The 13,347-nt window shown below is 46.2% G+C and overlaps 1 protein-coding gene across 5 annotated transcripts in view; it reads left to right on the top strand.

Annotated features, from left to right (window-relative positions):
* PLEKHG4 (pleckstrin homology and RhoGEF domain containing G4) overlaps window positions 1-13,347 on the top strand; it is an 85,238-nt gene that overhangs the window by 11,044 nt on the left and 60,847 nt on the right. For all 5 annotated transcript variants that reach the window (XR_001523781.2, XM_015640232.2, XM_015640233.3 and 2 more), the window contains exons 2-3: window positions 2,893-3,090; window positions 8,857-10,975. Coding sequence is in view for 4 of the 5 variants with exons in the window: in XM_015640232.2 (XP_015495718.1) it covers window positions 2,893-3,090; window positions 8,857-10,975 (2,317 nt within the window). In the remaining variant the exon portion in view is untranslated. The remainder of the gene's footprint in view (window positions 1-2,892; window positions 3,091-8,856; window positions 10,976-13,347) is intronic.

Below are 13,347 nucleotides of genomic sequence, written 5' to 3'. Positions count from 1 at the left end.
TGAGTCGCTTATTGAAGGAGAATCTGTTGCTGTTGGAAGCTCCAATCTCTGGCATGTTCTACCCTCTGTATTTTCAGAATTTCAGTGCTTCTGAGGCACTGCCATGTTTCACCCTCCATCCAGGCAGGAGCTATTCCTGGGTGATCCTGGGTGGGAGCAGTGAAGAGCAGTGTCACCTCCACGTTCATCTGCGGCACATGGAGGCTGCCGTGTTCTGTAGCCTCCCAAGGATGCTGGTGCTACAGTCCCCTGCAGCACAGTGGGATGTGAGAATCTACTTCCTGTTTGGGGCTTTTCCTGCAGAATTAGCAGAAATTGGTGCAAACATCTCTTTCTACCAAAAGATAGCAGTTGAAACCTTCTCTATATCCCTTAGAAACCTACACAGCTATCATGGCTTTGTGGTATAATCTAGCCAGAGGGAGATAAAGCTTCTGTGCTTCAGGAGTGCAGTTAGCACTGTACTCTGCAATGGCTACAGGCTATGGTTATTCTGTATTTTACTAAAGGAAGGATAATGTACGACCTGGTTTATTTTAACCATATAAAGGATTTTTGATTTGATGCCAATGTTAATAATTGTTTTGTGAAGGCTAAGGCAGCAGGAATGGTGTGAGAACCTTAGAGCGACACACTGACTCATGTGCAAATATTTTGACTTCTTTGTTTTATTTGCAACAGTGAACTTAACAAATTTATTTTGGGGAGGGATTGATATCTGAAAGAATTTTGCTCAAGCAGGGCATGGGGACAGAAGATGGTACAGAACCAACCCCAGCTGGTTTTCACTGATATTTTGAACTGGTGGGCTGTGGAGGGACAGAGGGGGATTGTTGTCAAATGCTGCCAGCAGCAATGCTACTGTGATAGTGGTGGGAGAGCACCTGTGTGAAGGCCAGTTCTGTCTGACAAAGTCACAGGCACTTGCTGGGACATGTTGGTGTCAACAGAGGTTATTATTTTTCTGAGTGGAAAGTAAATTGTTTAAAACAGCCTTCTCTTCCTATTTAGAATTTGGGTTAAATGCTCATCCCTAGAATTCAGCACTTGGAAGTATGCACATAGGGCTCCTGCTTTTGGAATTCTTGGGTTAAGAATATTGGATTAAGGATTCCAACTCAGGATAATCTATGATTCTATGCGTATGAAAAATAGCTCCTTTCCCTCTGTTTATCTGGTTGCATTGGCCTTGAGTATTGCAGGAGGCACTGGTCTCTCAGAAAGGTGTGGACACTTTAGGAGCCTGCTGCCATCTAGCCTTGTTTGTTGCTGACATGAGGAGAAACAGCAGAAAAGGTAAGGAAGTGGTACTGTCCCAAAGGCAGTGTGTGGTTTGCCTGTCACCGTAGTTCTGCCAGCTCGTTGCAGACAGGGATTGTGCAGGCATCATCTGGGCATCCTCACCTCTCCCAAGCAGTTCCACAGGCTGTCCTGCAAGGTGGCTTTACATCAGAGCAGGGAGTTTATATTGTGCTTAAACATCCAACCCTCTAAAGGAGAAACTTGGAGATCATTAAGCTGCGAGAGATGGGAAGGTTTGTGTGAGGAGCATCATCTCTGCTGGGCTGCAGGTCAGTTCAGGCTTCCTCTGAGACTGTTGAACTTTCTCAGGCCAGTGGAAGCATCTGCAGTGATGTGCTGTCATGGAGTGCAAGCAGTGAAACCATTTGTTTCCTCCTGATCCCCTTGTTCTACTGTTCCCCAGTTGTAGTGTAAGCTGTTGTGGCACTGCTTTGTTTAACTTTCTCTCCCAGTCTTGCTTCAGTGAGACTGAAGTGTATTTTCAGGCATGTCCATGCAGTTGTTCCTGTTCTACAGGAGGCTGTAGGGCTTCTGGGCCAGCAGCTGAAGTGCTTTTCTTGTTTCTAGTGAAAGGAGGTGTATTTAGATCAGATGAGGATCTGGCCAGACACCTGAGTAAACTTTCATTTGGTTTTGTAGCAAAACTCATTCTCACTGGCTGTAAGTTAGCCCAAGGGATCCCCTCTAAAATAGAAAAGAAAGGAGGGATCCTGATCCTCTCTCCAGATACGTACAGCTTTATATTTTTTTTATTGTTACTTTTTGGCAAGCTCTCTTGATTTACACCCATGCAATAACTCAGAATTTGGCCTCCAGCACTGGAATTGGTCCTGACATTATGGGCAGGCTCTGGCTGGCAGGTTCTCCCAGATGAAGGTGGATGCAGGCAAGCCATTGCCTCTGATCCCCCTGAACAGACATCCTAGGTATCAATGGGTGTGCTCAGGGACCACAGGCAGCCCTGTTCACATGCATTGTGTGAATCCTTGTGTGAGGCATCTCGCACTGCAGAAAATTCCTGGCTCCTGGAGGAGAGCCTTTCATGAGAGGCAAACAGCTTTGAATAATGAGGAGTCGCAGTGGTGAATGGCTTTCCACAGAACCAAACAGCTCAGACACCTTATCCCATGCTGGGACTCCAGAGCGCAGGAGGCTGAGGAGCTTCACTCAGCCCATTGCAATTCCCCTTAGCCCACCAAGGGGTGTTCCTTGGTGCACCAACAAAACGCGGGGTGCACCAATAAAACACGGGGCTGGTGATGCGCCCACCCCACGATTGTCTCGCTCGCACACGCTCACGTGCTGCGGTGTGGTCCAACAGCCGCCCCACCCCGCGCAGGCAGGAGAAGGACTTGCTGCGTAAGCAAAAGCTGGGAATTCTCACCGCTGTGCGCAGCACTCTGCGAGCGTTCCACTCCTGTTTGGGGAGAGCTTTTTTGTGTTTACCTGCAATTGCTGGTGCCAAAAGAAGCTAGAAAGGACAGCACTTGGCTCCTTTGATCTTCGTTCCTCCTGCATTTGGAGATGGCTGCACTCCTGGGCGTTAGACAGATCGTGCTCTGGTACCACTAACACTTTCTCTCTCGGCAGGACTCGGAATCACTGGACGGCTGCATTCAGAGTACGTTATCAGCACTCTACCCTCCATTTGAGGCCACCGCAGCCACTGTTCTGTGCCAAGTTTTTGAAGTGGTGGAGAAGACGTACCGTGGGGATGGACTGCACTACCTCATAGACTTCCTGATTCCAGCCAAGCACATCCTGCAGTGCATTCAGCAGGATGCCTGTGTGAGTACATCATGCTCTCTAAGGCCTGTGAAGGCTTTCTTGGAGAGTTTTCTTTCTGCTCTCATATGCAAAATGGCTGGCAAAAAGCACTGGAGTATGTATGGCAGCCTAGGTGGGAGGGCAGGCAGACAATTAGGAAACAGTTGAGAAACTGTTGTTGAAGCTTAACCCTTCAGAGATCAGCTGTGGAGCACAAACACCAAGGGCTTAAGTGAAGAGGTTTAGCGAGATGTTTGCTAGATGTGGCTGACTGGGGTGGCCTCTGACCCCAGCTGTTCCCTGGCCCTGTGGATGAAGCTGTCGGGCTCCCACCACTGGCAGGATGATGTGCGGGGTGAAATGCTGCCAGTCGGTGTTTTTCCCAGAACTTCAGCCCTCCTTTGATGGTTGCTGAAACAGTCACAAGGCTCGGTAGCCCCGAGGAGTCACGTTACATTTACTGCCAGAACGCGTCCAAGATTAATGTGCTTTACTGTTGGGAGTCTAAAATGTTAGAAACGATGAGTCAAACACCTCCATCAAAAAACTTGGCTCCAAGTCTGCAAGATGAAAAAAACCCAGCTGGCCCAAACAACCTAAAATGTGAGTTTGTTCTAATCTTTTTGTCTCTGAATGCAAAGGGGGGTGTGTGGCCAGGTTTTCAATTCAAGTCCTCATGGTAGAGGGTGAGGAATTTCTAGGAGGAGGAAAAACATGGAATAGAGGCTTAAATCATCAGTTACTCATTTGTTTCAAGCAAGTGAAATACTGGGGGGACAGACCCATCACATAGGATGGAATCATATGAGCTAGGCATCTTGAAAGTATGTTTTGGTGCAGTGTTTGTTGTCCCATATTGTCACCAGCCTCCAGCTTGGTGCCAACCATCTTTGTGAGTCGAGGAGGATGCAAAGTGGATGACCTTGCTGCTGTCTCCCACCCTGAACACTGTTATAGATGTTATTCCATCAGTATCTGTAATTGGAGCTTCTAATTCTATGGTGCATCGCGTGTTTTTCCCCTTTAAAGAAACAAAAGGCTTTTCGTTTGTACAAACTAGTAATTATTTCAAGACGTTTCACGGCTTTCCCCAAAACACCGCCCTCGCTCAAGGAGCCAAGGTAGCAATTTCCCCACTCCTCGAGATTCCGGCAGCTTCCGAGCGGCCAGCGGTGCCTTGGGCAGGTGAGGCGGCGAAGGGAAGGGAGGGAAAGCAGCAGTGAGCTGGGCCCGCAGTGCTGCTGTCGCAGAGGGGAGGTGTTCGGAGCGGGGGCTGAGGAACGGGCAGGAACGAGCGCGCACCCAGCGCGGCCCGCGCCGCCCTCGGGCCGCCACGGCTGGGACACGGGCAGGGCGGCAGGGCGGGCCTCGGCCGCGCCACAGCCAATGGGAGGACAGCGGGCCCTGCGGCAGCCAATAGTAGCGCGGGGAAGCCTTGACGGGCAGGGTGGCTGCGGTTGGGCTGTTGAAGGGCCGTTGGAGCACGAGGCGCAGGAGTGCTCGGCCGTGAGGCGGGAGAGGTGTGAGGGCAATGGGCGCTGGGCGCCCGCAGGAGGGAGAGAGGTGAGGGCAGTGGAAGTTCGGGGTACTGATGAGGGGAGTATGAGGGCAGTGGGCACTGGAGGAGCTCGGGATGCTGGTGGCCCACCTGGCTGACTTGGAGCATGGGCTCAGGTGACATTGAGGTGTGGGGGTGTCTGAGGTGTCCTGTGGATGGGGGAAACCTGCACGGTGGGGCTGCCCTACTTGTGTAGCACAGTCTGGGGAGGTGATGCAAAGGCACGAGTGGTGCTTGGAGGCCTGCGTGGCACTGCCTGGCCTGCCCTGTAGCTACATGTGGGGTTGGTTGACAGGCTCCTTTAGGGAGGGCTGCACAGGGCTTAGCATTAGGTACTGGAGGCTTTTGGTGAAGTGTGAAATGTTTGGGAGAGTGGTCAGCTCTTTCTTAAACTCTTTCTTATTTGATTGTGACCCTTTCTGTCTGTGACTTATGATTTTTTACTTCCAGAGTGGTAATACCCTCTTTAGAGTTGTGCCCAGGCTAGTCCATATTTTATTTAAAAATCTGCTTGTTTGATGTTTTAAATTTATTGTTATTTATGAAATTTATTTAATTTGTTGTGATCTCTTCTTCCCCAAACCTCCACTGTATGCCCCTTCATCTTTACAGTCTGAAATCACAGAGGATTTAGTAAGAGGTTTCCTACTAATTGCTTTTTGGAAGTCTTGCCTGCCTTTTAGAGAATATAAACAAAGGCAATACTTCCTCCTTAGTTTGTAGTTCAGCTGCTCCGTGTGAGCGTTTCCTAAACACACTAGAGGGAAGAGAATTAACTCCTGTCCGAATGACTACTGTAGAAAGTCTTGAGAGCACTAGATCTTTTGTCAGCCTCTGCAGTGACAAAAGTGTAAATGGCTTCGTGAAGTGTTAGACAAGTTAATGGCCTTCAGTTGGGTGTATTAAAATCATCAGCCTGTGTGTGATTCCTCAGGGACTGGAAGGGGTGTTCCAAGGGGGTCTGTCTCTGCTTAGCACAAAGTTAAAAAGCAGATTTTGCCTCTGGCTTTGAGATGACATCCTTAGCTAAATGGTCTCTTCCAGCTTAACTGTCCCTGTAGCTCTAGAAGATTCAACCTTTGTGCCATTTTTGTCATTTGGTACCCAGCTCTTTCCTCAGAGGCAGCTTTATTCCTGGCTGCAGCCACTGGGTGTAGAGGGTGTTCCTGGCACTCCTCTGATGAGCCTGGTTTGGCTCAGTAGTGTTTGGACATGAGAAAACCAAATCCTTGAGCCTCAAAATGAGATGTTAAAGGGACTGTAATAAGCCTCTTCACATAATACTCCTTTTGAAGGTGCATTTTGGAGCAGGAGCAGCATGAGGATGCTCTACTTCTAAAGTTCTAAAGCTCTGTAATGTTTAGGCTATTGTGGGACTTGTGTTCCTGCTCTGGATGTTACTCTGGCTCTTGATGCAGTTTAGACTGTGGCTTTATAGGGCTTTTCAGGAACTTCAATGCATTTTGGTTTTGCTGATTTTATTGCTAGGTTTTCTCTTTATGAGTCAGTAGGCAGTAAGCATCTAAGTAGTGGGGCTGAGTTTTTGAATTTCTTAATGTATGAATGGCCCTCCAGTGGGTTAGTCTGCATCCAAGTTTTAACAGAATCTCTATGTCAGGCATGTGCTGATGGAATTCAGCCTTATGCTTATGCTGCTGCTGATTGCGTCTTTCACTTTTCAGTCCTGTAAACTATTGTAGTTTGGGAATTGATCTTTGTCTGCCTCTTCTTCCCCTGAAAGATCCTTGGTACCGACCCTTGACCTTACTAAACTTACTAGGAGATACTCTAATGGGAGAGGAGGGGTTGGTGTGGTGCAATGGCACAGCCTTTTCTGGAAAACTGCAAATTGCTCTAGTTTAAAACTTATGTACAAAATACTTGATTTGGGCACTTTTGTAGGAGCCACAAGCTTTGTTGACCGAGGTGCTATGTGAGTCTTGAACTTGATACAGAAGTCTATGAAGTACCTGTAGCCTAAGACCTGCTGGAGTAAGAAGAAGTAGCTTGTGCGAAGTGCTGCAAGAGGTGGTCTTGGTTTGCAAAGTTTAACTGTATTGTGAATGAAAGGAACTTACTGATAGTGGCATCTGTGTCTTGCAGATCAGAAAGCCTGAGAATATCAGACTGCACAACTGAGCTGTGCCTTTGAGGGAAGTAGAAACAACTGTGTTAGCTTGTAGGGGTTTTTGGTTCTAACTTATTAGAAAGAGGAAAGAAGGGGAGGTGGGTCTGCTCTGAGTCAAGGTTAGAATAGAAAGGTAATACTAATATGATCCTTCAAGTAAATGAAAACTAAAGTAAGATTCAGTTTTGTAGTGTTACAGTGTTTAAGTACATCAGTAGGGCAGTAGCAGTACGTGAACAGAAGTAAAACTACTGTGACTGAACTTGACTATTTCAAAGAAATAGGACTGGCAGGTCTCCATCCTGGAATATGGAAGAAGTTACCATATAATGCCAAATGTCTGGTAACAGGGATTTTATTGAATCTGTTAAGTCAGGGCTAGTAACAAAATACAGAAAACAAGCTGAGCCTACAACATCGTGCACTGAGCAAGGACTGAATTAACTGACCCATGAAAAACTGAATAACGTTTTCATGTGGTTTGCTCCATGGCAGGTAGTGTCACACCAGCCTTTTTAATAAACCAGCTCTCTCTAGAGAGATAAGTTTTATTGTTTAATCTCTGCCATAAAGGATTTATTAGGTAGTCATATGGAAGATGAATTACTGTGTCAAAGGGATTGAGGTTTATGCAAGAATTGCAAGATGGCTACAAACTGGTGAAAGGGAGGGAGGATGTTGTAATGTGGGGAAAACAGAGTTGGAGGCAGGAGTGGTGAAACACTCAGTGCTTCTCATCCATGACCATGCCATGAAAAGTAAGAGTATGTATGGCACGTTTGTGGTGAAACCAGCCTGAGACGCACAAACAATCACCTGGAAGAGCAGGGTGATAAATGCATTGCATAAGATGAGCTCTAAAACTTTGTACTTAAATCTTTGTAACGGTCAACTCAGAGGGCAAGCATGATCCTCCACAAAGTGGCAGGCAGAGCTTCTGTTGTGAACTGGAGTTCATCAGTTTGAAAAGAAAAACAAGTGGGTGACTGTGTTACTGTAGGAGCATGACTGGAAGACAAGTGGGGTCTTAGCATTAGGAGATGGTTCTAGCACATTTGGGAAGTGCTGGTGCCATTATAGGCAGTGTTTTGCAATGCTTTGCACAACAAACAAATGTTTTTTAAGAAAATGAGATGAGCATTACAAAGGAGATACTTCAGGCACACCAAAGAGATGATGAAGGTAGACGTGCTAAAGTCATATGAAATGAGTTAATAAGTCTAAGCAGTGGGAACACATCCAGAGAAGACAGGGTTGAGGAGGAGGAATTACTGAATCTCAAGGATGATTTGGTTTTCCAAACCTGTGAGCAACTTTGCTTCAGGTGCAGGGAGAGTTAGAAATCTGGTGGGAATGAAGTTAAAGGTTGATGAACATACGAAAAGAAACTGCTTTATGCCAGTACCTGTTTCAAGGAACCAAACCAGGAAGTTCTTTTCAGTTCTCTGGTTTCTCTGCTGTATGGCAAAATATTTGAATTACTTGAATCTGAAGCCTTGTCATACAGAAAAAGATGGAATGAACTGTGGAATTGATGGCTTATATCATGGCTTAATTTAAATCTTACCCAAATAGAATCAAGTTCAAAGCACTGAAATTATTTTTTGAAGCTGTGATAAAGCTGTAAATAATTGAGTCAAGTCAGTTCAGCCATAAAACTTCAGTTCTTTTACTTGGGTAGGATTTGTCTGAGGCATAGCCTGAGTGCTGCTATGTTTTGGGAATGAGGAAATTGCTGGTATGTAAAGTGTGGTTCCTCGCAGCTTGCTCATGGCACTTGCTGCCTTCTTTCTCTGTGGCTCTGCTGTGCTTTCCTCATTTGCTGCTTCCTATCTCCTGTTTTGTCTTTGCAGTGTCTTCTTCCCTTCACTGGGAGGTTGCAGCCTCCCAGTGTAACTTGTGCCCACTGTTCTGCATAGGTGGTTTGTGTTGGTAGCTTTTCTTATTTCTGCTTTTTAATGAGAAGACCTTAGTGTGAAAGCCTGCCTACACCAGTAACCAAAGACCCTAAATTCATTTGTTTTAATGATCTCTCTTATTGAAAACCTTGAGCTGAGGTCTTTTTTGCTGGTGCTGAAAACACTTTCTCTTGTCTCCATAGGCTCCGTACTGTGGATTGCTGTTTCGTCATGCGGGCTGGCCGCTGTGTATTCAAGAGAAGATTGTAATCCAGCTAGCTCCCATTGACTGGCGAATCTTGAAGCCTGGTGATTTCTACCTGCAGGTGGTCCCCTCTCTGAAGAAGCCTCCACGAATTGTATTGAAATGTTTAGCAAGAGATAAGCATAATGTAGAAGAAGTGGTAATTCCAGAAGTTTCATATACCTCTATTTTTACGCTGGAATGGTTGACTACGTTCAATGGAGAGCGGATGGGCATAGCACTGGAAAATTGTTTACTGACCACTGATGACAAAATATTTCGTGTCCCTTGGGACAAAGTGGTTAATCCTGAATTTATAAATAAACCAAAAATAATTGAAAACAATATCATCTCTCCAGAAATAACAGAGGAACGTTCAATTTCGTGCCTCCCCACGGACCATACTGAGTGCAGTTCACCAGACCTGAGGTCTCAGTATCTGCAGGAACTAAGCCCAAATCAAGACAACCCTGTCATTAGCAGTAGAGCTCCGCAGTTAAATGAAGCTCTGGTCAATGGTGTCTGTACAAGTCCTGTGACTCAAGAGAACTTGACAAGTGACCTCGAAGGGGAGTACGTTGAGCTGGCAGAAGTTTCACTGCCCAGGTTTGGGCCACAAACAGGATCTGTAACCCAGTCACTGGCATTAAGTTATCTAACTCAGCCCAGGGCACGAGTGAATGAGTCTCAAGCCAAGCACAGGTTTATTGTCATACAAGACAGCAACTACTCCAAGAACTTAATTCAGTCAGCACTTATGCAGAAGGAGCACTGCCAAATGGACACTCTGAGCACTTCTACAGAAATTCTCAAAAATGTTACTCCATTGGAAGGCAGCAAAGTGATGGCACATGAAGAACTGTCTGCAGAATGTCAGCTGATACCGGCTGACCCTGGAAGTATGGGTGATGTCTTTCCTGTGGCTGAGTCTCCCGCTTGCCGCACAGAAGATTCAGCTGCAGAGCAGGAGGCTCACAGTGGACACTCGCTGGATTGGCGGAATGCACTGTGCAGCTACGGTGATGTGTGTGCTGGAGATGCTGTCAGCTGCAAAGCACAAGTGCCTGGTGCCCCTGGAAATATGGAGGGAGAAAGTGATGGACCTGGTGAAAATGCTGATGTTGAAACATTGGAGCAGAGCCCAGAAATGATTCTAGATGCTACTGCTGCTAAAGAGGAAGTGATGCTGGGAGTACACACAGAACCACTGACTAAGGGTCCAGAGGAGGATCCACTGATGGATGCTTCTCCTGTATCTGTCCTAGGGCCTTTGGGACCATGTTGCACACTAAAGGAAAGTTCTGATGTCTCTTGCCAGGGTGTCAGTGGAAGTGTTGAGTCAGTGCAGATCACTACATTGCCTGAGAATTCAGATGTGGGTGGGGAAAGAGGCTCTTCTTCAGGGAATATGGAAGATGTAAGTGCTTGCTGCAGCAATAATGAAGCAAATACCAGTTCTCCATTAAATCCTCCAGAAGAAAACCAAGGAAATGTAGATGAATTTGAGGTGGGAAGGAGAGACAGCCAAGAGGAAGTGAAAGAGTCTAAAGAAATGTCTACTGTAAATGAAAATCAGACTGGTCATAGTCAGTGTTCTGTGAAAGCTCCAGTGGATGGAACCTTGTCAGATGGCGAAGAGCAAGGGCATAAAAAGGATGAAGAAGCTGTACTACTCCAAACTGCCCTGTCAGCAGAGGGGAATCAGATGGCAGAACAATTGAATAACGGTGACTTGTTGGCTTCTGATGCACAAGAAGACAACTCAAGTCTGTTCAAAACCCAGAGGTCTGGAGGGAGGTTTGAGGAACCACAAAGACTGGAAAGCCATGGCTGTGAAACTGAAGAGAACTCTGTGCTGAACCTGGAGTGCGTTGCAGTTCAGGACTTGCAGGGACAGGTGGAGAACCAGGAGAGTTCTTACAGGGAAAGGTTGAAGGCTGCAGCCTCAAAACCACTGGAATCCATTGAAGAGGAACTGGAGGGTGGACCACTGTCCTCGGGACCTGCTGAGGGGCATACAGAGCCTACCACTCTGCACTCCCAGCCAGAGGCAGCTTCTGGGGCATCATCTCCTAAAGGTACAGCCATTGGATATTTGTTTGGTTGTGTTTGGTAACATGGATTGAATGCAAAGTCCTCAAGGAGTACTGCTTGGATACTGCTTATCAGGCAGGATTTGATAAATACGTCTGGGAGGGTTTGGGTTAAGTAGCACAAAATACTGGGAAATTACTAAATTGTCTTTTCTTTTTGTGGCATGAAATTAGCTTTCTCTTCACAGGTGGGTTTACTGTGGTATTTTGTTTAATAATTCTTTGCAAATTTACGTTGATACAGGACAAAGTTCCATTGGAAGAAGCTTTTAATTTCAGTTAATCTGACTGCTGGTGACCTCCTGCTACATTCATGACCTGCAGAATGTGTGAGGAGAGACTTGTCTAACTGTACAAGTCTTTCCTAGTTGAAAACTGGCTTTAGGAAGATGGCTGTGGCAAGAGGAAGCAGCAGTGGATGCCACATTAAAATACCAGCTCTGTAACATGACCTGAAGATCAACAAATGTATGTGCTGATAATGATTTAGGCAGCAAACTGCAGAGCTGAGGGATTCCCCCCTCTTCCCTGCCTTCCCCTCCGGCATGCTTTCTTCAGCTCGATTATGTTTCAAGTAGGAGCTGTTTAACTTGAGTGGGAGACCACAGAAATTAGGCATTTAACTTCAACTCAGATGGAATGTTCAAGCAAGTATTACCCAGATTTCTTGATGCTTGTGTTCCTAAGCTGTAGCTGTGCTACTTCAGGAGGAATTGAGAGGGCAATCCAGGTGTCTGCCTTTTGCACCAGACTGTAGGCAGGCAGTGTGTAACCGCATGGGCCCGGTGTGGGCTTTGCCCAGCTCTGCTGAGTCTGGAAAGCTGCAGCTCAGTATGCAGATCACACAGGGGAGCGGGTGTGCGGCGGGGGCGGGTGGAACATGCCATTCCAGTTCAACAGCTCTCATTCCCTGAGACCCCTGGCTAGGAAAATTACCCAGCTTGAAATGTTGGAGTGAGGACTCTTGAAAGGGTTGACGTACAGACCCATGTTGCTAAAGTGTGTTTGACCCTCTGGGGCACCAGATCCAGAGCTGCTTGTCTTGGGATGTGCTGCTGCTGTAATGCTTGTCCTGGTCCCAAATTATGTGGCCAAGAGCTGCACCATGATTCCATTTGACTGCACACATACCTGCTTCTCAAGTGTCCAAAAGTCACACTTTACCTGATGTCTTAGTGACCTCCTAATGGAGCTAAATTAGTGTCCATTGATTAAAACAAGATTTCATTAGCATTTGTATCAAACTAATTTAATTCCATAGTTGGGCAAGCCCAGGGTTGCCAGGCATTTCTGATACTTTTGAAGTGACAAGCATTTCTCTTCTGTGAAATGGAGGGTCAGCTCAAAAGTTGCTATTTCTGCAGTACACATCTCTCTGAGCATCTATCACCATAAGCAGAATAAAACCACAACAACTCCTGCCTGTCTGTGAGTCTTGGGGGATATATGGCAGGAAACCATGCTGTGGGTATCCATTCCCCTGGCCAAGCTGACTTGACTTCATGTTTGCTGAGGACCAGGCCTTGGAACACCTTGCCTGTGTTTAGTGCTGGGTGGACACCTTGTTCATGAGTCCAGTGGCTGCTTGTTCAGTGTTCCCATCTCTTCTGTCTAAAATTAGCCAGGTCCAGCTCATTCAAGCTTGTTCTCACTGGTCCAAAGAATAAATCCTCGCCACTGCTGGAGATTTCAGCAGTGATGGACCCCTCTGGGGTACACACGGAATTTGCTTTTAATGAAAGACGATACAAATGATTCTGGGGATCTGGCTGAAATAAGTGACATTCATGGCTCAAGTCTGCTGATGTTAAACTTGGGCATTGCAGTTTAAGAAAAAAGAAAACCTTGTTATCTCAAGGTTTGTAAAGCAAAAGAAACAACCTAAATTGCCAGGAAAACCACCCGAACTAACCAAATAAACTTTATGGCAAAGTGCAGCTCAAGTATCTGCTAATGCTGGCAGTATTTCTTAAACACTATAGTTGGCACTATAAAAAGCTTAATCTATTCAATTACATTTGATTGCTTTGAGATCCAAATAAGCCATCCTCTTATCTAGCCCCATTAAACCCTCAGAGATGTACTGATAATTCGGAGATAAAATTACAAAGCAAAGCAAATGTCCTACAAATGGCCTCTACTTTTCCAGCGATGCAGTTCTGTAGGTTAAATTCTGTGTCTTGCTGAGGTCATTTTGCTACTATGATTGGAAACTGTGGGGCTCTTGCCTAAGCTATAAATAACAGCAAATCTTAAGCTTTACTGGGTCAATTTAGCTCTGAAGTTCACACCTCAGCAGCACTGGGCAGAGGCACAGTTTGCTCTGTGTGAGGTGGAGGAGCTTGCTTGTTACAGCA

This window comes from Parus major, chromosome 11, assembly GCF_001522545.3.
Source record: "Parus major isolate Abel chromosome 11, Parus_major1.1, whole genome shotgun sequence".
Classification (NCBI taxonomy): Eukaryota; Metazoa; Chordata; class Aves; order Passeriformes; family Paridae; genus Parus; species Parus major.
The sequence above is the reverse complement of the archived record's forward strand: the minus strand, read 5'-3'. Positions and strand labels throughout refer to the sequence as shown.